The sequence below is a fragment of the Augochlora pura genome, chromosome 9, assembly GCF_028453695.1.
Source record: "Augochlora pura isolate Apur16 chromosome 9, APUR_v2.2.1, whole genome shotgun sequence".
NCBI lineage: Eukaryota > Metazoa > Arthropoda > Insecta > Hymenoptera > Halictidae > Augochlora > Augochlora pura.
Genome location: NC_135780.1, coordinates 1,518,871 through 1,545,867, shown reverse-complemented (window position 1 = coordinate 1,545,867; position 26,997 = coordinate 1,518,871). Strand labels below are relative to the sequence as shown.

At 42.8% G+C, this 26,997-nt stretch overlaps 3 protein-coding genes across 4 annotated transcripts; 1 reads left to right on the top strand and 2 right to left on the bottom strand.

Annotated features, from left to right (window-relative positions):
* Positions 1–487: 487 nt before the first annotated feature.
* LOC144475372 (uncharacterized) lies at positions 488–1,403 on the top strand. Its single transcript, XM_078191205.1, has 4 exons — positions 488–644; positions 857–944; positions 1,005–1,191; positions 1,264–1,403. The coding sequence occupies exons 1-4, from the start codon at positions 491–493 to the stop codon at positions 1,345–1,347; spliced, it is 513 nt and encodes a 170-aa protein (XP_078047331.1). The 5' UTR covers positions 488–490; the 3' UTR covers positions 1,348–1,403.
* On the bottom strand, positions 1,370–6,186 carry LOC144475368 (integrin beta-nu). The gene is made up of 12 exons (XM_078191199.1): positions 4,939–6,186; positions 4,362–4,606; positions 4,008–4,293; positions 3,787–3,951; positions 3,266–3,724; positions 2,831–2,993; positions 2,603–2,769; positions 2,355–2,527; positions 2,088–2,287; positions 1,751–1,863; positions 1,580–1,671; positions 1,370–1,514 (listed from the first exon to the last, which is right to left on the bottom strand). The coding sequence occupies exons 1-12, from the start codon at positions 5,095–5,097 to the stop codon at positions 1,370–1,372; spliced, it is 2,367 nt and encodes a 788-aa protein (XP_078047325.1). The 5' UTR covers positions 5,098–6,186.
* A 140-nt stretch (positions 6,187–6,326) lies between these two features.
* LOC144475371 (estradiol 17-beta-dehydrogenase 11) lies at positions 6,327–25,905 on the bottom strand. 2 transcript variants are annotated; one of them, XM_078191203.1, is made up of 8 exons: positions 25,547–25,905; positions 19,446–19,797; positions 13,257–13,381; positions 12,085–12,195; positions 8,135–8,296; positions 7,916–7,998; positions 7,708–7,824; positions 6,327–7,605 (listed from the first exon to the last, which is right to left on the bottom strand). In XM_078191203.1, exons 2-8 carry the CDS (start codon positions 19,672–19,674, stop codon positions 7,413–7,415), a joined length of 1,020 nt encoding a protein of 339 aa, XP_078047329.1. In that variant the 5' UTR covers positions 19,675–19,797; positions 25,547–25,905; the 3' UTR covers positions 6,327–7,412. The 2 variants fall into 2 exon arrangements, with proteins under 2 accessions (XP_078047329.1, XP_078047330.1); XM_078191204.1 differs by having other exon boundaries at positions 25,645–25,905.
* Positions 25,906–26,997: the final 1,092 nt, after the last annotated feature.

Sequence of the window (26,997 nt, the reverse complement as noted above, 5' to 3'; positions counted from 1 at the left end):
AACGTGTCAACGGTGTGTTAGGTGTTATCACAAAATAGGACTAGTAACGGACGATACGAGCACCGAATTAGAGGTCGTCTGCAAGGTCACGTGGCTTCGAGTTTAAAGGTGCTTTTTCAAAAGGGGGGATTCATCGTTGGCGGGGATTGAAACAAGCATGAAGGAACTCTAAAAAAATTAGCTATGGAAATGATTTTGTGCCGAAAGATAAGATCAAGCGATGAATCTCGTTAAGGTTAAACGGCCTTATGACCAACAGTGTCATTGATAAAATAGAACGGACACTGCTATGTTTGACGGAAGAGCCGTCTGATCTATGCGCGATCTAGCGTTGATGGTACAACGCCGGACGGTGGAATTCGATACTTTTAACAGATGATATTTTGAATTTTGAACTGTCGCCTTTAGTCGCGCGTTTTATGTTTGAAAAATATTTAGAAAATTTTAAAAACTCATTCTCTATCGAAACATAAAGTCATAGACCTACGAAATGGCGCATAAACGAGGCGGGAATTCGAAAAAAGATGATACGAATAAAAAGAATCAAACGATATTCGGCGAGGGAAAATTCACATTTCCAAATAATGATAGGTACAAAGGAGAGTATAAGGGTCATACCGGACAGTTCGCGATAGTTAAACAAGGTTATTAAAGTGTAAACAGCATTTTTTGTCTTTTTATATTTTATATTATTTAAAATATTTTTGTAATTACTATTTATATATGTCATAAGATTTTAAAGTTTTTATAATAATATTTATACATGTTGTATCGTCTAAAATATTTTATAATTGTCATTTATATGTGTCGCACTATTTTATAATTTTTTATCGTTGTTACAAAACTTATTGATTAGGTAAAGGAGTATACACTACTGATAATTTTGACGTATATGACGGTGAGTGGAACAACGATGCATTTAACGATGGTGAAATACACATTCGGTGAATATGCATAGTCATAAATTCGGGACATAGGTTATTAATTAGTGCTTGCGGTTCCAGATATAATAATAAGGCCGAATATAGAGGTAACATTGATTCTAATGGGACCATGAATGGCTGGGGAACTTACATGTTTCCTGATGGATCCTCTTTGGAAGCAATTTGGTTCTCTAATATACCGTTGGCAGACATTATATACAGGGAGCCTCTTGGGTACAAATGGATACTTGAAGAATTGTCAAGTCAGGTAATACAATTTTCGAAATGTGCCCGAACTGATTTTCTACAATAAAAGGTAATACTATAATCTCGGTTGTAGATGATTACGTTGTCATCTGGTAATCATTTCTGGGACGACATGATGTTATACCTGAATACCACTGATTCTACCGAGACTGGATAAGATTCTTTAGTCTCTTATGTGCTTAGTCCTCTTTCAACATCTGCGGAACCTTGTATTTAGATATTGCAGATCTATACAGAGGATTTTGCTTCTCATTGTACACAGTTTTACTTTGTTCTAGTTCAAACTTTGCAAACTCCCGTTTGTCTTGTATGTACGTCCAGATTCTGAACAATTAAATTGTAGTTAATATACGCTCTGAAATTTCATTTTTATCTTAGTAGATACTTGCCTCCAAATCATTGCACATGCTAATCCGAAAACCACTACTGCAAAGGAAATGAAGCCGAACATCGCAGCTGCCTGTATTCGCATTCCGCACGTCTGATAAATTTATAAAAAGAGTACAGTTAAACCAATACGCGAATAGTTGATTTAAGGGGAAGTAATTGTCATTTACTACCTTCTTTCCTATCTTTAACAAGACAATATCATTTGTCTGAAACTCGTACACATACGGTATCATGCAGATCTCGTTCTCTTTGACAGTCCTCACAAAGCAATAATGTTCATGATCTGTATAAATTTGGAAAAAATATTTCATCTCTCTGAATCTAACATTTTCTACTTCTTAGTTAGCAATGATTGTGTCCATTTCAACTATTGATCTCAAATTAAAGAAATGTTTGAAAGTATTGCTTTTAGACGCTTTGATCAGCTGATTGCGGGTGAACGATGCTTTTAAAGCATTTCATCAAAACCGGACGTAGATAATAAAGAGTAAATCATTTATTCGTTACCTGTATTCAGGCTGTCTGGGTCTACTATTTTGGTGTTATAGTCGGTTATATTTGTCCGACAATTTTCGTCAATTTTTCGCGGCTCTTCGATGGTAGCGTTCACGCAGGCATTATATAATGCACACAGGCCACTTGAATGCGAGCTGTCCGATGATTCACAATATTTACCCTTGTAACGAACGTCGTTGACCACTTTGCACCTGGAAATACACGCTAGTACTATACATATATCGCGGAGAATTGGTGTACAAATGATCAAATACGAACCGACACTCGCCGCAGTCGCAGTCCCCGTTACCAGAGCAGACGTTTTCGCTGCCTGGAGCCATACAAAGCTCCTTCATTGATGCACATTCACAGGTGTTACCTTTCCAGCCTGGTAAACAATCACAGATGCCGCAGTTGCATATCCCTTTGCCTCCACATTCCACGCCGTCGGACTAACATCGAAAAGGTCGTTAAAAATGTGGGCAAGGATGGCTCATTTCCGTTTGATATGCGAGCTTTAAATTTACCCTTTCGCATGGAGTGCATTCGCAGAACCGTCCCAAGTACTCATCATCGCACATGCAGCTGCCACAAATGCATTCCCCTCGATTCGAACAGACGGTCTCGGCACTGGGAGCGATACATTGTCGCTTGTAATCTACCAGGCTGCTCTGATCGCAGTCGCAATACTCTCCTACAAAATTGTCGTTCATCGGTAATAACACTGTTAATTGTAATGTTAACAAATTTCTCACCGGACCATCCAAAATTACATTTGCAGAAGCCACACTCATCGGAACCGTGCACGCAACGTGAATAAATGGAGTCCTTGCAGTCGCAACCGCATAACAGTTCAACGTCGATCACAATTTTAGAGGCTTCGGATGCTAGTGCGTCCTCGATTACGATCGTTTGTTGCTGAAAAATAATCAATTCAAATAAACTATCCAAAACATAGAACGCTAGCTGGATCATCTGACTGTTTACAAAATTGCAGCAATGAAGGGGCAAATTGTCTAAATGATTGCAGTCACCAAGGAGCAGTGATTCCTACGGTCGCAACCACGAGGGAACACTGCTCGCGTGGTTGTTGTGACTAAAGTGTCACTATGTAAACTATTACAATTTATGATTGAAAATTTTTGTGCTGTAAGCCTTTTTACAGCATCAAAATCTTCAATGTCACTTACCAACGCACTCTGGTTTCTTGGACATTTGTCAAAGGAAAGTACTAACGAGAAGTTATACACCTTGCCCTCTTCTAGCCCTTCGCAATCAGATGTTTTAATTCTTTCTTCACCTGCTCTTCCGCAATTCGAAAAATACTCCACGCGAAGCGGATCAGTCGAATTGTCCCGTAGCACAACTTTCGTGATCAGGTCGTGATAATAGCTCTCGATAATCTGCAGAATGTTGGAGCTGTTCTCAGCCAACGTGGCTACTCGCGCCTTCTCTTCCAACAAGTCAACCATTAGCTCGTATTCCGGACGTCGATCTTCCGTCACAGCGAATAAGAGATTGACCTTATTATCCTTCAATATCCTCGACACCTCTGCCAAAGATGGGTAATCGAATTTTTCAGCCATGGTATATATTCCGTTTTCGTCGAGATGACACTGGAAGTCTGAGCGGTCCACGGTGCCCGTTAGCTGAAAACGATTTTCGAATCTCGGAATGCTTCACAACAAAAACGTCTAACCCTTTATGGTACCTTGCCATCCCCAGCGAAATGCAGCAACCCGTCGGTGGCCATCAGAATTATCTTCCGCGATTGATAACCCCAGCCGATCTTTTCCTTGCATACTACAGCCTGAACCACAGCTTCCATCCCTGCCTCTAGATTGTCCAGGTTTCCGACGATATCGATGTCGTCGATCTAAATCAGAAACAAGTTGATTTTGACGAAGTTTGGCACGTGAAAAATCTATGCACCTCTTCGATGAACTCCTGAATTTCATTGGTAAGGCTCAGACGATGTCGGAACGCATAGAGCGGTATGCAACTTTTGTGCTCGCTCTTGCAAGAATTGTCCCTATATGCTGAAAACACCACAGGCATCAGCGGTTTATCAGCGTAACTACCGAATCCGAAACGATAATTGTTGGTGAACATTTTTAGCGTGTGCGATATGTTCTGAGCCAGTTCAATCAAGGTGTCTAGGTCATCCTTCATCGTAAGTGTCAAGTCCATCAAGTAATACAGGTCAAGAGGATAGTTCCTATAAAGAGGACCATTTGCAGAAAGTTTAGCCGATGGATAGAGTATTGAACACTCATCGAGACGCACTTAGCTGGTCTGTAATGCAGAGGAATTTCTATTTTCGAGTGTGGCTGGATCTTCACGCTGACCTTCTGCGGTTTCAGCTGCACGGGTGCCTGATCGGGCTGCGTGACGTCTTGGAAGTCCTCGTCCTTCAGCACCTTCTTCGAGCTTTCCAAAGCTTTATGAATCTCTTTGCGATTGCAGCCGAACGCCTCCAGGCTTTCCGGCAAGTTGCATCTGGGTTTACCCATCGTGTAGTTCGAGTAAGACTGGGAAAATACGTGAAATGACATTTTGATAGCTACCTGGTAGCAATCATAACTGGATCCATTCGCATTCTTTCATGTAAGACTTTTAACTTGTAAAGTTTCTCATATGCGATCGTATAAAAGGGGAGCCACATGGAGCTAACCAAATTGCCAAGAGATCCTATATTTTTTACTGTCTTTTCGTTTATTATTTCATTTTGTTTCTTGTTAGTTTGTAAGTGAATCAGAATGAATTTATCCGAGCTTAGGGGAAAATAATATTGCGGTATTTCTCAATAGATGCGGAGAGAGGAATTATCCTTTATCTGTTTCAATGAGGTTGAAAGCTTTACCCAGTCGCTGCACCATGCACAGTAGGAATTGGTCTCTAAACAACTCTCGCAGGTTTTCTTGGATACGCAAAGTTTCATTAGCTTCGTATCCAGGGCTTCGAGGTGGTTCCATCCAAGTACCAGCACAACCACAAATAGTTGCATTTCAAAAATTCTCATTTTCGCAGATAAAATAACATACGAATGTAAAAGATCAGAGCACACTTTAAAATCTTGTTATCCCTTTCTGGTACTAGGGGTGCAGCGATTTAACTGAAGAGAGAGGAATATTCTTCTGATTTCGTGTTACCTGTACGAGATTTAGTACAGAACTATCGCAATTGGCACTAGCATCGGTGCTAACGTATCTGATATCTGCGTTTATTGATAACGATAAACGGCGATTTCATTTGAAAACTAGATGTCGGTGGTGTGTATCTGGTGGCACACCTTGCAGTATTTACAAATCGCCGACCGATTTTATCTACCATGCGAATTCAAGCCGCTTAGAAGCGGTACTGAATTATTATTAGCTCGTGCTACCTTAAGTATAATCATATTAATATCAATGATAGAATGACTGTGTCTACTGTACATTTTCCCCGAACAGATACATCGTGTCAACTTCCTTGTGGAAAGGATGTGTGGTGTCTTATCGTTCGCCTCGTTTGGCGACTTGGATTTACATCACTTTAACGAAGTGGTTGTAAGTCTAATTCCGGAGAATCCGTTTATTTACACTTTGTACAGAAGTGGTCTTAGCTACAGAAAGACTCGGCTGCAGTTGTAGCTAATATCGATTGTTATAACGTCGTGATTTGCATTGGATAAATGATTCTGAATTTGCTGCGCTCGATGCCAAAACGATGCTGAAGTTTAGCAAGCGCGCAAGCTTTAAGGAAAGCTTTGTTGCTGGAAAAATTTGGTACAGGTGGTAAAAGCGAAAGTAGGGATGGGAAGGAATTATGTGGTAGAGGATGATTTAGCAACGTTTTACAGGGATTTCCTCCAGGTCTGTTCATACCGTAAAAATAGCCGGCCGTGGAACGATCGCGAGCTTGCCTTGGGCCTTCAGACTTCTGCCCGCGGAGACCTTTGGAAATTCTGTTTATGATGCCAGCATTCGTTATTGAGGCCGAAAAGAGAGGTTGTAAACCGATAAAACATGCTTTGTGCGAAATATTAAAATGACTTGATGGTTCGGTTCCTCAAAAATAGCTTTTTATCATTACTAGCATCATAAACTGTAAATTGGTCCTCCTTGTTCGAAGATCGTCCTTGGGGCCCTATGTCCAGAACGGAACAGGATGAAGATTTAGTAAAAATAAGTGTAACGTACACCTGTCAAAAAGATAATAATGTATATCTTATTACGTAAGTAAGGTTTATAGAATAAATGCAATTGGAAAATCTGTCGTACTTTCTTTTGTTTTATACAAGACTTTGATCTCATTTCTCCTTTTTATTGAATTTAATAGAAAATGTGAAACTAATATACGGCTAAAGGAATCTGCAAATGTACTTTTAATGCAATCGAAACAATGATTACTTTCCATTTGCGAATGACAGGCATTCGTGCAATGGCAACTCGTGCGTAGTTCCATTATCGCTACATTTCGTTGACTTAGCAATGAAATGCAATAAAAGCTTACTGCTGGGCGCCGTGTGTACCACACCCTATTATTTGTCACCACTAGATTGCATTTATTTGTAAACAAAATTGTATTCGCCAGCTAAAACATCCGGACTAAAAAAAAAAAAAAAAAAAAAAAAAAAAAAATTTCTTATCGGGAAAAATTCCAGTTTTATTTCTCATTTTGACAATTCGATCGCCTCGCGACCATCTACATCCACAAGATAAATTACAGTAGTTCCTCTGTGAACCGACGGTTAGTCATTACAAATAGAAAAGTCTTAGTCTACCCTTACTAGCTAGAACAACGAACGTTTAACGTATCACACATCGTCGCCGATTATTGGTAAAAATGGTCCCCTTTGCTCGGACCAGCTGCGGGAGGTCCTACTGCAGGTAACTCTCATCTTACAAATTAAATAACGTCGATACGAGCGAATTCGTTTTACACGTTCTCGAGTATCCGCGTCCAACACTTTCACTCCTCTAATCGCGTCATCGTTTCTTTTGTTAACGCCGAAAAGGAAAGCAACAGTTCTTCCTAAACTCGATTCATTGTCTCACGAAAAAAATTCTGCTCGTCGATCGCTGGACGTTACACACGAAACAATACGGTCTGCGTTTCTCGCCGGAAGGGAACCTGTTTCCAAGAATTCTTTTTGCGCAACGACAGACTCTGGGGAACGAATACTATAAAATTCTAACATGTTCGCGCGTGACCAGCCTTGCAATGTGCCGCGGAATTCTACGAGCGTTATCAACGTATCGTGAATCGTGTTCTGGGAGTCTATTGTTCGATTTTTATGAACAAGTGAATCCGACTTCGGCGCATTTCTAGGCGTGATACTGTGTCCAGAGACGATTACGGCTTCCTCTCGGAACTGGCCACGCGTCTGGACAACTGATCCCGAATGTTCATACCGTTTTGGAGTTTCGTTATCACGTCAGCTACCGGTTCCGTCTTCTTCGGTATTGTCTTGGGCTTGCTGTACACGTTGAGCAAGCTAGAGACAATTCCTCGGATGAACATTCCTGCGCAAGCCCACGGGAAGGCCCTAAAAAGCGACAACAAAAACAAGTTTATTTAAATGAAATTTGATTTTTTTGGCGAACGTAGCTTGGGAATGCTAATAATATAATTGGAACAGTGAATTTACCATTTCAAAACGAGTAAAATATAAAGGTAGCCAGGTACCACTGCAATCTTTTCGTTGCACCTCATGGCCAGCACAACTCGATCCGCCACTTCGTTGGGGCTAAGTCTCGGCACGAATCTAGACAGCATTGACAGACAAGTACATCAGATTCGGATACTATATATTAATAAAAAGTACTTAATAGACAGTGAAAGAAATATGTTTATACCTAGTTGAAATGTCCTCGAACATGCCGGTACTACGAATGAAAAACGGACATACGACAGTGGTATTGATTTTATAGCCATCAGCCTAGAAGATACAACAAGCAGAATGTAAAAAAACGATGTGCTCGGTGAATACCGGAAGTCCATCACACGCGAACGTTAGATGGAAAACCGTGCGCAGGATTTGATTAAAATGTCAATTGGAAAAACCGAATTGGTACCGCGAGTTCCATGTGCAAAGCCTCTTCGAACCCGACTGCCGCAAATTTCGAGGTGCAATAGTCGACCAACGTTGGCACTCCCACGTGGCCTGCCAAGCTAGCTATACTGACTATGTGGCCCTTGTTGTCCTCCATCATGGACGGCAGAAACGCTTTCGTCGTCTAAAGAACAGAAACCAAATTATATCTATCAGTTTATTTTGCTTTTAATTTTACCTGGGTCAACCTGTATTCTTATTTATTCATTTATAGCTGTATTTTTTACCAATGAACATACATTGTAAATTAAGAGGGTTAGGTAAAAATGGACCCAAGCATTGTTACACAGGGTTAATAGAGATTCATCGGACTGAATGCAAGTCTTCATTTATCTTTGTTGGAATCTCCCTTTCACTTATCGTTTTTTCAAACAATCAGAACCTTGGATGAGGCATTTTAATGGACAAAAAATGCTAAAGACCCATGACCCCTGCGGCACTTATTCGTTTCTAAACAATTTGTTGCGAATTTTTGGCTAACTATACTAGATCTCTGGTGGTTTAGTATGAGAGGATACTAGGGGAGAGGGGACAAATCTGAGAGCCTCGAGACGGATTTCACAAAAGCGTGTTTTTGCGGCTGGGAATGGTCATTGGAAAGTGGACGGCAGGATCCCGAAACGACCGTGACTTCGGATGCAGCAAGAGGTCCACACGGTTGACGATCCCTTTACCTGCCAATTAACCTACTTTTTCGGCTAGCCTCTTCTAGTTCTCACTTTTGAAAGTAAAATTGGCAACGCGCGATATCCGAATAGTCACTCGGACAGAGTTTCACCGGTCGATTACGACTGTTGATTATTTTTCTGGTTATCACATTGAGTGTTGCACGCGGCGGTCACATTTATGCGGGTGGCGCTAATTTATAACTAGGTTTTGGAAACCTGTATGAACCCGGTAATTGACATAAACCCGGCAAAAGGCAGTTTGCAAAAAGGGCAACAGAGCGAACAAAAATCGTACGACGGACATTAATTGGCCTCGTAACAATTACAGGGCGCGTAAACATGTCTCGGGTGATCGTCGGTTTTCGATCGCGGCGCAACCGGCAGACCTTGTCCCTCTTTACGCTTTTTCCACGCGTCTGTTTCTTTCGTCCTGTCTTTAATTTTCCTGTTTGTTGCTACTATATAACGCGGACATCTCAATTACCGTTAAATCGATGCCGGCAGTGTGATGTAACTGCGAAATCGGTATTCTCCGACACGTCGCGCGGTACAATTTTCGTTGTTCGTGCTCTGAATCCGCGCGTCGGTGAACGCTATTCGCTATCGGCGATGCTCCTCAGCACCGGACGCGTGCACTTTCACTCTACATCCAGTTAGAATCTTTCTGCGGGCTACGATTTCCTTTGGAAACATCAGAAGGATCGATGTTGCCATTCGGGGCAGAAGAGTGTCGCGAAAATTTCGGGCATCGACCTCCTCTGGCTCCGTCATTTTATATACTCTGATTAACAAATTTTTACGTATCTCTGCTTGACATTTTTTCATTATTTCTATTCATTTACCTAAACATCTTGTACAGAGTTTCGAAAATAAAATATTGTAGCTAAATATTCAAAGTGTACATTGTATCATTTTATTTTTTACAATACGAGAAGAGTTGCGAAATCAAAATTCGCATCGAATTTTCGAGAATAGAGAACTTTTGTCGTCGACGAGTCGTCGGAATTAGTATTGCGAAGATGGAGGAACGGAACGCGAGCTAGCCGGGGGACTTTTCGCGAAGGAGGTTGCGTTTTAATATCAACAGGTGTGCTCCTTTCGCCGGCAATTCCCGCAAGGTACGTACGTATGTTTCTCTCGAATATTTCAGCAACGCGCATTTTGTAGGAGGTTATTGGCGAAGCAATTAACGAAAACAGCGAACGGTTAAGAAACCCGCGGGACGGCTCACGGCATCGCGGCTCCGGCTTTCCGTGGCGTTCTAGTATTGCGCGAAAGCACGAGCCAGCCTGGAGTAGGCATTTCGTATCGAGGAACTACGTTTGGCAAGCGTGTGGCCTCTCTCGTGGGTGTCGCAACTTGCCGAGACACGAGTGTACTGCAACTGCACGGCCCACTGGCTCTATCTATCCGACCGGTTTTCTCACCTGACCCACGGCAACGGTCCTAAACAGAGGGTACGCGAGGACAGGAGTGCCTCTCACTCCTTGTCTCTCAAATTACCGTGCCAAGATATTCGCACGCGTGCAATTCCTCATCGTCCTGTCTCCGACTTCGATTCTGAAACAACGAGCCCGCAGCGACGTCCCTCTTCGAGCCATGATTCTTCGAACATACTGTCCCCTATCTCCACTCTAAAATGCTAAAACAGCGACGACATTTGTTCTTGAAACAGCGGAACGTTTGTTTCGAGAAACGATGACGTGTTTGTACGTTCCAACGTGCTAAGATAGCGACGACATTCTTTCTCGAAGCACGAAACTATCTGTTCCAAAAAACGGCTTCCTCTATCTCGGTTCTGAAACGCTAACAAGCGACTTAACTTCCTCGTAAAAGTAAATGATTTATTAAAATATTCGTCGCAATCGTTGCAAATAATAGGAAACTTCGTGCAATTTTTCGGTATGGCGTCTCTAACTTTAATTCTAAGATGAATTAAATAGAAGTGAAATCGTTATTCCAAGTCGTTGGTTCATCGATTAATTATTTAACAAACAAACGAAGGTGAAATAATGTTGAAAAATCATAGCAAGATAAATAAAGACATATCCATTAAATGACACGTATAAAGAGCTCCGATAAAATGTAACATTGATCTGCGTAAATGTGGAAGGAGATTCCGGTGTATCGCTTCTTGAAGAAACGTTCGTTGTTTAAATATAAACATCTACGGGCGTGATATATTCTCATAAATATTGAAAAATGTATCAGTCTCGGATAAAGGCAATCGATAAACTGCAAACTTCGTGATTAAAATTCTGCACCGTACGCACATTTTTCATGTCTCCGTGGCGAATGGGAGTATTTTGCTATCTGGAAATTGTTTGTGTAGAATGCTTTCACGGCAAAGGCCGATCATAACATCGAGAACATGCGTATTCGTCCTCGAAAGAAGTACAGATTTAAAGTCGTAAATTGTAATCTCCGATCTGATCAGATCTCGATCGGCAGACTTAACGGCGGCTGTAGTCGTCCGAGAGGTTACGTATAATTATTACATGTATGCACTCGTTTCGTGGACTATCTACATGGAAATCGATTTCGTCATCTGTCGTTCACGGGTACGAGTCATGGATGGATTGCGAACGATTTTAGCGTGATTCAAGTTTACTCAAGGTCCGCGATCGTCGAGTCCTCGAGGGCACTCGATCGAGCCTCGAATTAATTACTGTCGCTACTAGAGCAGAATGCACTCCACGGTGCATACGCGAGACCTTTATGCGAACGGTTTCTGGCTCGGAATTGTGCAAAACGAGAAAATCGCGGATTCGAAAGACTTTCACGCGTGCAGCGCGATCAGGTTGCTCTCGCTACACGCATTGAAATCCCCAGAGCTGGTCTGGCGCTGCCATGTTGCTGCGCTAGAACCGAATAACTTGTCTAAGAAACTGTTAGTCGCATCTTTTACTATAACGCGACAAGGTATCCCTTTCGTTCCAAATACATCGCCGTCTTTAGTCAATATTTTTCGTAGATTAATTTTCTGACAGCATATTTTTTCTCAAGTCGAGAATTAAACTTTCCAGTTCGTTCCTTTTCTCCGATTAAATGACGAGCGAAACGCTAAAGAAACGAAGCATTCTTAAGTTATCGAAGTTACATCCTGCTTTGGACGAAGCGGTGAAAATGAACTTAAAACTAAAGTCAGTGCAATATTGAATTAACCAGAACGCAGAAAAACAAAATGTCCGGAATGATTTTTATGATTTGAAAAGAAGAAATTGCTCGGAAGAAGCGCACGTACCCAGAAATGGCTCATCACGTTCACTTCCATGGTGCGGATAATGAGTTTGTCCGGGGTGTCCAGAAACTTCATCCCGCTGACCACGCCGGCGTTGTTTATCAGGATTGTCACCTGGAAATGTCCGCGAGCGCGCGGACCGGATACCATTAATTATCTTGTTTCTCGTAATGGACACTTTCGCCGTGTTAAACGACGGTTAAAGTACAAGGTCGAAAATATTCAGGGGAATATCGGCGATCGGGCGACGCCATTAAAAGTTGCAGAAGCGCGAAATTCTTTCGGCCGCGCGTCTCCGAAGCAGATCAACGGCGAAGCGCGCGTGCTTGTATGCGTAAATACTGCAACGTGTTCTGACGTAATCGGCGATTATTTCATAATTTCCTCCACCGGAGGTGCCTCGGATGCAACACGTGTTCACGATAGTAACCACAAATACCCTAATTCGCCTCGCCGAAACCATAATTTACGTAATCAACGTGCATCGCGTGAGATAATGCAGGTAATGCGCGGCGTACGTGTGCAGTCAATGTCAGCTTTGTAAGATATTTCGAATCGCTATGCGAAGGATAACTATCCTTCACCGCTGATGTGCTCCGGAGCACTTAGTTCCAGAAGGACGGTACATCTTTTTTATTATTTTATTCGGTTACGTAATATCGAAAACGCCGTCGCGAAAAGTGTACGCGAGTGAGAGATTGAACGCGGTGCAACGTCATCTTGGCGATGCAGTTCTCTAGCGGAACTCTTGATTGTTGTTTCGAGCAAGCGAGCCGATTTGATCAGTTCGTCGACCGTGTAAAAAATAACGAAATGCAGAGAAATTTGAACTTTTGCAGCTCTTTTAGACGGCCATTAACACTTTCCCTGCGGGAGGTATATTATTAAGCTTTTAAGATGGCATTTTTAAAGGAGTTAATAGCTTCGAATAAACATGTTGCACGGGAGCTCTGCTTTCCGCTCGAAGCTCGTTCGCTAACCGACTCTCGAACACTTTTCTACGCCGCGAATACATAAACTTCCGCAGTCCGGTTACCAGTATGTTAATCTCAGACCAAATCGGGGGCTGACTTTCCTTTGTCGAGATACCGAGAGGCAGAACGGCTAAAGATCGTGTCGATCGGAGGCTGCGGAGCAAGCTAACCGGGGTATCCGGTGGATTATATAATTCTCACCTTCCCTACTTCCGCTCTGACCAGTGCTGCTTTCTTGTAAACATCTTCTCTATCGCAGAGATCGCAGACGTAACCGTAGCACTTTCCGCCGGCAGCTTGTACGAGTTTCACAGCCTCCTCCGTGGCTGAAACACAAAACAGAATCGAGAATCAGCGAGAATGAAAGATCAATGTCTCGGAGATCGATGAACTTTCGAATCAGGTCCCCGATCGTATAATCCGTGGCACTGGGTTTGAGTCACAAACGATCTTCCGAATCATCCGCTACGCAATAATATCTTATCCTTGTCTCTCGTGGTCATGCTACGATGGCTAGGCCGAATTCCATAGACAGTCGTCCAAGCGGCAAAGCCTATACAAATCTCGCCATAAACAATTTCGCACTTTTATTTGCAGGACTCGTTGCGAACCCGTTTCGTAATCCCCCGTAATATGCAAACGAGACGAGTCGCTCGTCCCGCATCTCTCGATCCTCTCCCACCATTAACAACACCGCAGGAATCTTCTATAGTCGCTGCCCTATACTATATCACGCGTCACACTATTCTCATTTCATCGCCAGGAATTTCCTCAATCGCGTGAACGAATTCCTCCAGGGAAATGTTGGAAGTCCCTGGGGAAACTCTCCTCCAGCTCTTCGTGATGTTAACGCCTGTAACTTGTCAGCTTGCCCGCGCAGTTCCATTTTTTACCGACGATATTTCATAAATTATAACGCGAGATGATGAGAACATCGTTAACTTAATCCATCTTCTTGTAAACGCGCAGAAAAATAAGAATAAGATCGCCCAGAGTCGGGAATAACGCGTTCCGGCCGCGGCTGCGCCGAGAAAATGGATGAGACGCGATTGCGGGGCGGCCAAACAGGATACATATTCACTGTTTTCGCAATTACATCTTTCATATTCTACGTGAGCACACGTACCACTTGGCCAAGAAGCGAAACAGCCGCTCGCCGGGCTTACGACTTTCTACGTAAAAGTGCGCGCGCGGCCGCGAAAACCGTTTGTCGGATGATCGACGCTCGGGTTCGAATTGTTACGGCGAAATGTCATGAGCGTACGGCAAGCTTGAATTGCCTCGAGCTCTCTAGACCAGGCACGAGAGAGAGGATATTAATCGCTCGCAGCAACAGGTGGACTGACGGACGACCTGGAATCCGCTCGTTTCTGGCCTTTTGTCGGGCACATCTTCGCGTCCCAGCATGATGAAAGATCGGGACGCCATCAATTCTTCCGCTGGTCCCTCGGGGATCATAATCTCAGGTCTTTGTAATAGCTGCGCTATTATTCTATTATTTTTCGCAATATCGTAACGCACGGTCGAATAAATATGAGCGTTTCCAAGCGCCGTTGCAAGTAATTAATTTTTTACTAATCATGAGGCTTATGGTGCATGGAGATCCTAACTCGAAAGAGAGCAGTAAATATGTCTCTAGCTAGTATTTTGTTAAATATATGATTTTAAAAAATATGACATAGTTCGAGAGTACTATGTTAATTCGTTCTGATAGGCGGCCAGCAGCCATCTTCTTACAAGTATCTCGAAATGGCCGTAATGTTAAGTTCAAAACTTTAAGATTTAAAGGCGCGTCCAGCCTAAAGAATTTCTACAGTTTATTAATAACTTTTGCGCAACGTAAAACTGGTCCAGTTACGATGAATTACAGACCAGATTAAAATTCTTCGTCGAACCTTGGTGAGCGGCCCAGTCCAGAAAGGAGAATTTATGCGTGTCGCCGAAGCCTTGGAAGCCGAACACAATGAGAGCCGACGTTTCAACGGCTTGCACGAAATTACGTTTTTACTCGCAAGCATCAACCAGTTTACTAGGTCGATCGAGCAGATCTACTTGCTCGTGTCCTTGAATACGGGCCACTTTGCGGCCGACCACGTGGAGGTTGCAAAACGAGTGAAACTTCTTGCTCGCCGGTCTTCCAATCTTCGCGCTATTCTTCGAGCTACACCGGTTTCATCCGTCAAGTGGACAGTCGTATTTTTAGATAGAATAATCAAACGTTGATCGAGTTTCGAGTGTTCATTTAATGTAATTATATTGTTCGGCAACATTGTTAAATTTCCATTATACCAAATGATACAGGACAACTAGATAAAGTTGTTTAGCAGCTTAACAGCCGCACGAGCAGCTCGGTGCAATTAAGGCGACATCAAACAGGCGTGCCACACGCGACTAGCTCGCCTTCGATCTAGATTCGATCTGGTTGTTCAGGATCATAATGCGCGGCATGAGACTTTAGGAACTGCCCTTTAATTTGCGATAACATTCTTCCTGCTGTTTAGTAAGCGTTACATTTAATTTAATTTATTCATATATACTAAAATTGTTCTATCGCGTTTCAAAATAATGATTATACTAATAAAGTCTAGATTTAAACATTTTAAAGTAAAACTGTCGGTATAAATCACAAAAGTCAATTACATATGCGTAAAAAGCACGTTCTCACGTAAAATGGAAGTACTATAAACCAAATAAATTATTTTAGATTTACAGTTTAGATGGCTGCGAGTGTAAAGAGTTAATATTGAATTTACTAATTAATAACTCGGGTGAGCAATTCATGTGAACTCGTTTTGAATTTCGTGATATCGGCTGCAAATATGTTTAATTTCTCGCCGCTGTCGTTAACAGTTTGAAGTAAAAAGAAAAGGTCAGTCGCATTAAATCTCGTTTATGAGACATGTTGTCGAAACAAAGAGAAATCTTGGTCTAAAGAAGTCCATTTAATGGACCGTTAAAGTATACTGAAATCTTGCAACACAAGATCCCAAGCAAGCAAGTGTCCCAATTACGAGATAAACACCGGATCGCTTGCTATATGCCTTCTCATTTTCGGCGACACGTGTTCCGATTGCAAACAATAAACTATACTATATGCTCTCGTCGGCGGTGCAGCCGTATTCAATCGCTATTCCGGCCGCGACCGTCGACTGGCCACTTAAAATTCATTCCGCGGCAGAGCTTCCTTTGCCCGTGAACCCGAAACGTCTTCTCTTCGCGCAGCAATTAATCTCCCGACGATTCTTATCGGATTTATTACCATACGTCTCATTTCTCAACACCTCGACGTCACCTCGCCGATGTAATCGCTCGCCTCGACCGTTTCAAATACGCTGAATCCTGCGATCCCGGCATGGCCGACTCTCTCAGCGCCCTTTGATCTAGATCCTTCAATCTTCGTCGATTTCAGACTGCGTTTTCAATGAGAATAATTTTCACATCCTCCACACGTTGCACACGAATATCATTGCATTGACAGAAGATTGATAATTCTGCGAGTAGGGGAACTTGGATCTCCTTCACTGTTCTTTCAAGAAGGAACAAAATTATTAGTTCGCCTAATAATTCGCATAAATAATTCACGGTCTTATTTATCCAGTGTATTAACCAGAACCGTGTTCTCTACGAAATCATCTTACAGCAACGATTTTTAGCTTAGCACTGCGGTAGAAAGTTTCTCGTAATTAGAAGCTAAGCGTCTCGCATTTCCAGCTTGCCACGATGATGCAAATAATTTGCACGAGTTTGTACGAACGGCCGAGCGACTCTGTGTGCAGCACCTGTGAAACCATTACCGAGATGCAGGTGGTGTGGCTCGAAGGCCGGCCATCAAAAGTATTGTATTATTTCCCGGTAGTAAAGGTCATGAACATGGTGATTCGACGAAAGGCCGACCGCGAGACTCGTATCGAGAGGCCGCCCACGAGCACTCGGGCTCTTCCCTATTAGTATGCGAGGCGGATCTACATCAAATACAGAAACTATTTACACGCGGCCACTTCATTGGACATCGTCGTTCTATGGTAGTAAATGACGAAAGATGGTTGCGGGTTTTACTTGAATCGTAAACTTGTGCCGCATCGGAATAAGCTGTTGACTGGAAGCAAAACGGCGGCAAGGCAATGTAACGTCAAGGATCGAGGCAATTATTCGAGGCGATAACTGTATAAGTAACAAGATCTCGTTATACAATTATCATTACTGTCGCTACCGTATCGATTTATGCTAACGTTTACGATCAAAGTATACTGATATAGTACATAAATTTACAATTTTAGAACAGTTTGAATGATTGTGTAATTATTAGCTGATGGACTTCTATTCCATTCTGACAGGTGCGAATTTCTAAATAAGGAGGTATCAGCAAAAATTCATAGTACTTTCATCTCAATTCTCCCGTAAGCGATCGTTCAATTAGCAAAATAACTTTTTCCCTTTATTCGTGTGAGCGAATTCAAGCGTGCATGAAAATTCACGTCCACCGTAATGCATATGGTTCTCTTGGGGAAACGGAAATAAAAAAGCAACACTCGATCGCGTTGATAACGAACCGCAACCGAGGCCGTTACATAAAACAGGAAGACCTCTGACGCGATAACTGCGCTAATCCGTTTAAGGCGAAGTTCGAGCAACCGGCCAGCAGCCGCGGGCAATTTGATCGCGTCGATCGTGAAACTGATTCGATTAGGAACTGGTACGCGGCTAAATATTTTCCCATTTCGTAGACGCGGCGGCGTTGATCTAGTTCGCTGACCGGATCGACTTAATTAACGAGCTTGCTGGTTGAGTCACTTGGCGGACAGAAATTTCTGGCGAGCGAAACTGAAAAATTAGTCGACTTGTCAACCGAGCGACAACGACAAGTAAACCGCCGCGACCGCGTGCGTAGGATCGTTTACCATTATTAACGACAGGTGTAATTTCAGCAAACGATTGCCCGCTGTAGAAGACATAATTCTAAATGACAAAGAACGATCGAACAACGTACGACATCGTCCATTTGAAATATATGGAATTTTCGATCGCGTCGTGTTCGAGGCACGACAAGATCACGAAGGACAATGGATTCTCCTTGTTCGTTCGAGTAATTGAGTGCGTGAAACATCGCGCGGACCATCGCGGTGATGATCGTCCAATATTCATGGTCACACGAGACCTGCCTCGACTTCCAATCCGCAGGAATCGACCCTCGAACCATTCGATTTTTAAATTTCAATGTTGTCCTCGTTGTTAAACCCGGACAGAGCGTAACCATTTGCAATAAATTGTCGACGGACGAAGCTGCGAGCATTTTCGATCACGGCCAACTGCGCAGTTAGCAATAAAAGAAGATTAATGTATCGCGTGGAAAAGGTACATGCAACGGTAATTACAGAATAATTAGACAATCAACCTCCGCAGTTATTTCTCGAGTTCCAGTTTCAGATGGAAATCGAAAGCATCCTCGGCTGTTTCGTTTTTTTTTCCGCGCGTTTCCTCGAACGCGTGCTCGTTTCTTGCTCGCGTCAAGTCGCGTCGCATCCGCGCGAATTGCGTCTCGTCGAATTAATAATTAATAACTCCGAGGAGGAAGCACCGAATGCTGCAACGTGGACGCCTACTCTGGATCACGTACCGTATCATAACACCGACGTTACGGCCGGGGTAAATTCGCGGCTTGTCTGCTTATTCTGCAATTATCCTGTCCGATTAGGCGAGCGAAGGTGGAGCCGCAGCGTTCGTTTCGGGGACAACTATCGCTCGGTTATATACAGCGGCGGAATTACGCAAAATTCTGTCCGGTCAGTCCGATCGAATTGCTACACCCACTTAATGGGAAACCAAGAGTTATCAGTCCCGGATCGAGCTTCGAGATCGCGTAACTCGCAGAATTTGTTAGCCACGCGTAGCCGTTCACTTCTAAGACTTCTCTAATTCTCAATCGTGGCTCCAGACCACCGAGATACAAATTTATTTCACGAAACGTTCGTCATTGGATAATTTCTTCATGGAAATCGTTTCACCTGAATTTCGTATGAAATCGTTTTGAATCCTAGATCAAATTGTTGCGATTCAATCTCGGAACAAATCGTATCAATTTAATATTTAACCGGATCGTATCAATTTAATTTTCGATAGGTTCGTCTCAATTCAATTTTCAATCGCATCGTCTCAATTCAATTTTCAATCACATCGTTTGAATTCAATTTTTAATCGGGTCGGCTCATTTCAATTTTCAATCTGATTCTCTCAATTCAATTTTCAATCGGATCGTTTCGATCGAATCATTTAAATTAAATCTTGAATGAAATCGCTGGAATTTAATGCTCTAGCATCGATTATAAGGAAACAGTGGACAATTTTGTCACACGGATGAATGAATATTTTTATGCAGGTGAATGATTCTCTGACCTGCTTTGTTAACGTCCCAGATGACCACGGTGGCGCCCAGGTTGGCAAGCCTAAGTGCGATCAGTCTACCCAAGCCGCCTCCGCCGCCGGTCACAAGCGCGATCTCGCCGGTGATGCTCTTCATCTTGTACTTCGCGGGGATGCATGATTTCACGATGCCCTCGACGATCGCGACAACCGTCAGGATCAAGAAACCGATCAGATCGCCCACGGCTCGTAGAAACGACATGGTCTCCAGGATTTCGAGCTCGTTTCCGCTGGAATCGTAATTCCAGTCCAGGCGAAACCGGAAACCGTGGCGAAAGCGTGGACCTCCGGCTGACACGGGTTTTCGGCGCCGACTTCCGGTCGTCTGCAAGAAAGGATCATTTAATAGATTAGTCGAGATTGATACAGTCCCTCAGCGTTTCTGAAAATGCGTCGATTACAATTCGCTTTGGTCCTGTCTCATCTTGCCACAGATGATCATTTTTTAATTTAATTATCCTTTCATCCTATCATTTTCAAAAGAGAAAAACAATTCAATCCCTCAACATGCTAGTTTTCGAACAGATCTGGGCACATGGTCCAGAGATCTTCTATCCTATAATTGCGTCAGAAAAATTAATTTTCCAACGAAGTGTTTAATACATTGCGTTTCGGCGTAACTGTGAGAAACGTAGAATTTAAAACCGATAAAAGAAATTGCCTTTTTATACTCATCATTACGGCTTTTTGTTGTTACGTATACAGGAATTCTGATTTGTGTTTTTTAACAGATGTTTACAATAAATAGGTGTATTACATATTGCAGATCATAAACGTTAACTGTTCTGAGAATCTGTATGCACATACGTAACTTGAGATAATCATCAAAGAAGAACAGATTGGCAAATACTCGAATTCCTCGGTGAAACACTTTACGTCTGCATAAACGCCATACTTTATTTAATACCTAATAGGCTTGTTCAATAATCTACCGCTGATTTTAGTTTTCCTAAACAACTGGATGACTGGTTGAGTATTTAAATATGATAATGATCCAGTGTAACATGCACAAACATTTTGCAGTTAAATAACAAGTTGAAGGTTTATAATCAACGGAATTGCCACGAGTATTTCCTAGGCGTTGATTATCATCATTGTATTAATGGCAAACGTCGTCTAGCGCTGAAGGCAATGTTTGCTACTTACGCATTCTCTATTCAAATGGGATCGGTTCTTCAAATCCGTTACTTAACATTAATGCGGCAACGATCTGCTCACATCTTCCAGCGTTTTTTTCATTCATTTTCGTTTGACGATGATCTAACGCTAAACTGCACCTTCAGCCCGATTAATTATTTCACAGAGGAATCGTCTGGAGTCTAGAACATTGCGATACAAATCGATGGAACAGATCGATCACACGAGCGATCTTATCCCAATCGATTCACGACAATTACATCATTTTTATCAACTCGGTAATCGCGCAATTATGTGATTCAACGCTTCGAGTACAACGACCAGCTGATCTCGTTATCGATCGATAACGAATCACTGATCGACAAACTGATCGCGATATCAGTGAAAGTGTTCGCTTATCCGCAAATTTATAGAATCGCTAATTTCTATTAACTCGCGTGGCTGATCATGGTTGCCGTAGAAACTAGTGCACGCTTTCTCCGAATTTCGTATCACTTTCTTCTCTAGGTAAAAAGTGGACATTCGACAGAGGTCCTTAAACGTTTCAAAAACGGATTTACAAGGAAGAATACCAACGCCAGAAAATAAACGATTCCGCTGCGAACATTAATTCGACTAATTTTTTGTTACAAAGAAGAGCAAGATTCCTGCTCCAAAGTACTCAAATTACTCCGATAAAAACTTCATTGCTAGATCAGCAAACAAATTAATTCTACGCCTATCCAACTTTGGCCTGTTACAAAAATACAATTAAATCTGATATTTTAATGTCACATCGACAATTATATTGAACGTGGTCTCGCAATTACTATTCCGCGAAAGAAAACCCACGTCAGAACAGTAAATCAAAGAAGCGTCGCGGCGTCTCGTTTTTGTTAATTGCTAATTAATACGACCAAACGACGTGTAATTGTTTCTCGGAAAAACGAGACATAGTTGCCGCTTTAAATAGATATTCATCCGAGTATTTCTTTGCTAAGAGGAATTTTATTCCGAGTAAACAGTTGTTGTTGTTCCGTGACGTGATCGACCGATGATAGTTTGCTCTGGTAAAATTCTCTGTAATTCCGAAGGAAGGATGACGGGTAGGAGCAGAGTGAGAGGGAAACGGTGGCCATTAACATATATGTGTATCGTAACAGTGCAATTTTCCCGGCGCGGTGCGGCGCGGCGCGGCACGGCGTCCCCGGCGTTACGCGTTTCGAACGAACCACGAATATCTCATCGGCGGGCAATTCGCTTTCTAATGAGACGCGAAATTCACTTTCAATTTTCAGCCGGAGAACTCTAGGCGCAATCAATTTCCGGCACTGCATTCGGCTTCGCCATTGTCAACGGGATTCGCGACGGTCGCACGCGGACGACGATGGATCGCGTGGATCCACAAAATCGTTTCCGAATCTAAGAGAGGAGGCCACTGATTTGAAGACCGTTTAAATTGCAAAAACCTGTGCGCGCCAATTATCAGAGATTAAAGACGACAGGTTTGAAGAACATTAAAAGTGCAACAATGAAAGATGCGCAATCAATTGCTGCTAAAACGACACATTAAATGTCTTATGAGGAAGCCTGCATCATTTCGAACTAAAAAACAACAGATACAAACAGATACAGCTGTATTTACGACGGCTGGGTTCTTTTTCTATTTATCACCGCCTAAGAAGTGCATACATTATTCAAGTCTTCCGAGACTGAGCTTATGGAGGTAACAATTTGCCGAGGGCTCTACAGCTGGTGCTAGGCGACTGGAATATTTTCATTAAAAAACTGCGTCCCACATCCGACGCGGAATATTTTTATTTCCGCAAACCGTATAATTACGCCCCTTTGGGCAGCCGTAATTTCGGAAGAACTACGCGACAATGATGACGCGGGAAATATACGCACGAGGGACAATTTCCTTAATGACGATCTGCCGCACGCAAATCGGAGGAGCAAAAGGTGACTCGTGTAAACAATCGTTTGAAAAACGAGAATTGTGTTTTGCGAATGGAAAAATAGCAAACACTCGAGGGGCAGACAAGAAAGGCAAAGACAAAAAGAAAACAACGATTCGGTATCTTTATTTGCTCAGCGCCGAATCGCTTTCGTAATTAGCGGAACATTAATAATTGCGATGATACCGGAATCACGGGAGGAAAACGAATAACTTCGGCAAACGATTTTAGTAAATATTTTTCATTTAACTATCTTGTCTCTTGCTATCAATTTTAGAGATCCTCCCAGTCTTTATGAGAAAAAAATAAACTCGTGCTCGATTGATTTTTTTAGTACATATTATAGAGTACCATTTCTTGCATAGGTAAGGGGTTCTGATAAACTTTGTGTTCTATAGTATTTCTAAACACTCCAAGCACCGCGAGTCGATAAAGCTATGCTCTAATATTCGCGGATATTTGTTTCGCAAATTTAAATTTTTCAAGAGATTTACAGAGGGAAAGAAATTTCCATTTCCGTTTGACCTCTATATTACAGATTACGAATAAAATTCGATGTTGCCAATCGCATTTCGATTCGCGTTCGACTCGATAAGAAGCTGCCGTGTTTTTCGACGCAAGCCAGAAGTTATGGCACTGACAGCTGGCAGAGTGACCGGAAAACACTATGACACGTTAAACAGTGTCTTCGGACACGAATGAGCTCGCGCGACATGAAAATTGCCACCGGTAATTGTCCATGACTCTGGACACGACCCGTCAGATTCACGAGTGATCTATGCTAATTACAGGCATTTTCGACCCCGCTCCGCTCAGTCATCTCGATCGTTAAACATCGCCTAATCGCGAACGCCCTGCCTTTTTGTTCCTGTTGACAAAGTTTTGCACGACTCTGTTCGATCGTCGGCATGCTTGAAACCGACGCAGCAGACGCAGCCGTCGCGGCCCACGGTTTCTGGAACGCGGACTCTACAACTTCGCAGCCTATGGCAAAATTGATTGACTTTCACTGCGCTCTAACCTGCCGTGTCCTTGGCGAATCGATCTTCTCGATCGACGAGAGATTACGGCCGTAGATACCGTTCGTAAATTCGTAATTCGGCTGCACTTCGGGCGGCGAACGTTCTCACGAACGTTTAACGCAACGCGACACTTCGCCCGTAAATACAAAATACCGCAACAGCGAACGATAATTTTTTCCGTCTGCCGGTTATCGAGCTCCGCGAGAACTCGTTTCTCGAGTGACTGGATTCTTGCTAATTGTTATTTTGGTCAATGGCGAAGCACTTCAGCCGCAACTATGTACAATTCTAGCCTCGGCGCGTGCAGCTGTTTCGTTGAATTGAATTTTGTACGCTTCAACAAGTTACTCGAACATCTGTGGGTGTGGTTTCATTATCGCACACGTTTTAGTAGCAAATACTCAAGGGGACTGCAAAGATTGCGCACACTTCGGTGAACAGCGATCGAAGGCTCGTCAAAAGTCCTACTCTCAAGACAATCGATTCCATCGATTATCAAAGTAATAGCGATGACAGTTTGCCGATTACGAAATCGTCGCTATCAAATGACACTTTAACGTTCGCCGGCTACCGATGCCAATTATGGAACGTGTCTCGCACTTCTCTTCGAGTCCCTCTCGCTTCTTCAGAAAGATTTGAGTACTATCTTTTTTAATGAGATAAGAGTCGCGCTACGGGAACGAGTCTTCGCTCGCCTCGGAGGCGAGCAAATATCGGCGCCGATTTTGGCGCAAGACTTTCTCGAAGGATCGATCGAGGGAGGCTCGATGTGAAATCCGAGGACCACTTTCCGAGGCGTTCGAGACGCATTCGAGTGGACCATAATCTTATAAAACTGGAGACGCGTTCAGATTTTAATTTAAATTCGGCAAGATTAGCTCGGGATCGAGTAAACAAAAAGTGGAATAAATTTCATCGTTTAAGATATCACTTGTAAAGAGTTGAGTCTTTGAGAATTTCTCTTTGAAATAAGAGATATTAGAAGCTTCTCAATGCAATTAGAAGGACAAGTGTATTGTTTGAATAGCAACAGGTGAATGCGATTCTTTGATAGGAAACTTTTAGTGACGAATAATTCCATGGAGCTGTTAATATTATTATCAAATGTTTCGATGGTTTTAGTGACACTTTCAATTAATTTTGAAAATAGTCACTTACATTGGTTCTAGCTCGTTAAGTTCTGATATGGACTCACTCTGCGCATGCTCAGGCTCGTGGCATTAATACGCAAATTCAATTTGCGAACACTTTGCAGGTCTTCGTCTACGAAATAAGAAGACGCGATATTCGTTCCATTTTTGCACTGTATTATGTTTAATCCCGCGCGAATTTATTTAATCGCGTGTCATCAATCGGGGCGACTCGATAGTTAGGACGAACCGATCGATTACAGCTCTCCGCGACTATTTTTTTCCGAAGCCTTAGGAAATACCGCGAACGCTACCGGCGAATAGACGGACAAGGAAACTGGTCGGCAGTTCACCAAATACCGTCGGGAAAAGTTACCATTTCACAAACTTCCACGAGCATGAAAGCAGGGAGTTCGACTTTCTTGCATAACCCGATGGAAACCTTAAACCCCGGCCAAATAAAAGTGAAACTAAAATGTGTCGCGGGGAAATAGACGACCGCAAACGAGTTCCTAACAATCCGGTCATTGTCGGCGCGTTTCGAAAACGGTGCTGCTTCCGGCACAGTAGCAACGATTTATCTAAAACCTGTTGCAGCCGGGCGAAACAACGAATTAATATTGCCAGCAGAATTATAAAAAGGAGAAGGTAAAATGGAAAGCGACGATCCTTCTCGATAACAAAATGTACCGGCGTACAAATGATCCCTGTAAGGTACCATTACGAACGAAAGCGGTTTCTCGGGTGTAACAACAACAACTCGCTCGAAAGCCGAGAGAAACAACGAATGGAGAAAATAAAGCACGGACACCTGTAGAATTCCATGAGAACAATCTAAAATGATTTACCTAGAATTTCTCGCAGCTAGGTAGGACAACGTTGGCGAACTCGTTGGAAAGTCGGCCGGGTGGTAGATCGAAATGGTAAAAAGGCAAGAGAGTCTTACTGGCGGCCTTAAAATCCCTTGGAGCGTTTGCGGGTGCAAGGTTACTCTCCGAGTCTTGGTCCGAAATACCGGGGGGAACGACGGGAAAAGGCGGTCTGCGCGCACGGCACGGCCAGGTGTACACGAAACTGTGCACCTATGCGAAAGTCGTCCGCGGAACGAAGTACCCGTCTCGCCAGCAGTACGGTCGTAGGTATACTGAATGAAACGGCCGCTCGGTACGCCTTTACCCTCTCGACGATCTTCGTAACAGCCGCGCGCATCAGCCGACGGTCGACAGTCGACAAACACGCTCAAACAGCGTTAGACGGCCGGCCGCGGTAATCGCACGTGCATCGATCAACCACCCGTCCCGCCGCGCCGGTGTTCTCCATTGGTGTTCTTCGACCTACTGCATCATCTTCCGCTACCTCGAGTGGCTGATCGTCTTTCCATCCACGAGATTGCCCTATACCACCATGACCTACGGCGCCATACCACAGACTTTTTACCGACTCCGAATTCAACTTTTCTACTTTAATCCATCGCGATTAGATAATTTCCGATTACATTAATTTCCCATATTTTTCAATGCTTAAATATCGTCGACAAGTAGACAGAATTTTATACCCACTTCAAAGGAATAATATTCATACTTAGCACACTTAATTAAACGTCGACATCGCGAGTGGTCTAAAGGGATCGCGATCTCTTTCTATCTAGGGTTAAGTCGGACAGTTGTCCTGCTTTACTTCGTACGTCTTCCTTCCTAACCGCTAAAGGAATTAATGGCTGCGATTGTGACATTAGTGGGACACGTAATCTTGCGCGTGAAAACTTCTAATTGAGGAGTACAGGTCGACCATGGCCAGCCAGTCATTGATCCGCCGGGTTCTCCTTCGATTCATCGTCCTTCTCCATTGACCTGTTCTTCATTTCTTTATTTCAATACTAGCAACAATGATTCGCTACATTATTCATTGAATGAAACCAGGTTCATTTTATAAATAACTGTATCCTTGTCTCGATGATTATTGCTTTTTTATGATATGTAAGACGTTTGAATGGATCGTTTCTTTGAATTCATTGAGATAATGCAGATGGAATATGGATCTGGCACAGTTCTGTAATCGGTGAATTTGAAAAGTATCTCAAACGTATATTGAAAGCGCGTTCGCTGATTGTTACAAGGTAATGAGATAACTATCCGGTCTGAAATGCGTATACATGCGTAAACAGAATGCCGAGAAAATTCTGTGCCTTTATGAAAAACATTTTCTTTTGTAAATATCTAGTCTTCTAAATTTGTTTTATTCTTTAAATAGTCTTTTTACATCTGCTACTACCGTTCACGAACGTTTCTATCATGTTTAT

Excerpts from the sequence above, each read along its gene's own strand:
- LOC144475372 (XM_078191205.1), top strand. The coding sequence starts at position 491 with ATGGCGCATAAACGAGGCGGGAATTCGAAAAAAGATGATACGAATAAA. Across the intron at positions 945-1,004 it reads GATGGTGAAATACACATTCG|ATATAATAATAAGGCCGAAT; the intron begins GTGAATATGCAT and ends TTGCGGTTCCAG. Across the intron at positions 1,192-1,263 it reads TTGAAGAATTGTCAAGTCAG|ATGATTACGTTGTCATCTGG; the intron begins GTAATACAATTT and ends TCTCGGTTGTAG.
- LOC144475368 (XM_078191199.1), bottom strand. The coding sequence starts at position 5,097 with ATGAGAATTTTTGAAATGCAACTATTTGTGGTTGTGCTGGTACTTGGA. Across the intron at positions 2,770-2,830 it reads ATGTAATTTTGGATGGTCCG|GAGAGTATTGCGACTGCGAT; the intron begins GTGAGAAATTTG and ends ACAATTTTGTAG. Across the intron at positions 2,528-2,602 it reads AATGCACTCCATGCGAAAGG|TCCGACGGCGTGGAATGTGG; the intron begins GTAAATTTAAAG and ends TTTCGATGTTAG.
- LOC144475371 (XM_078191203.1), bottom strand. The coding sequence starts at position 19,674 with ATGTCGTTTCTACGAGCCGTGGGCGATCTGATCGGTTTCTTGATCCTG. Across the intron at positions 8,297-12,084 it reads ACGTGATGAGCCATTTCTGG|ACGACGAAAGCGTTTCTGCC; the intron begins GTACGTGCGCTT and ends TCTGTTCTTTAG. Across the intron at positions 7,825-7,915 it reads TTCGAGGACATTTCAACTAG|ATTCGTGCCGAGACTTAGCC; the intron begins GTATAAACATAT and ends AATGCTGTCTAG.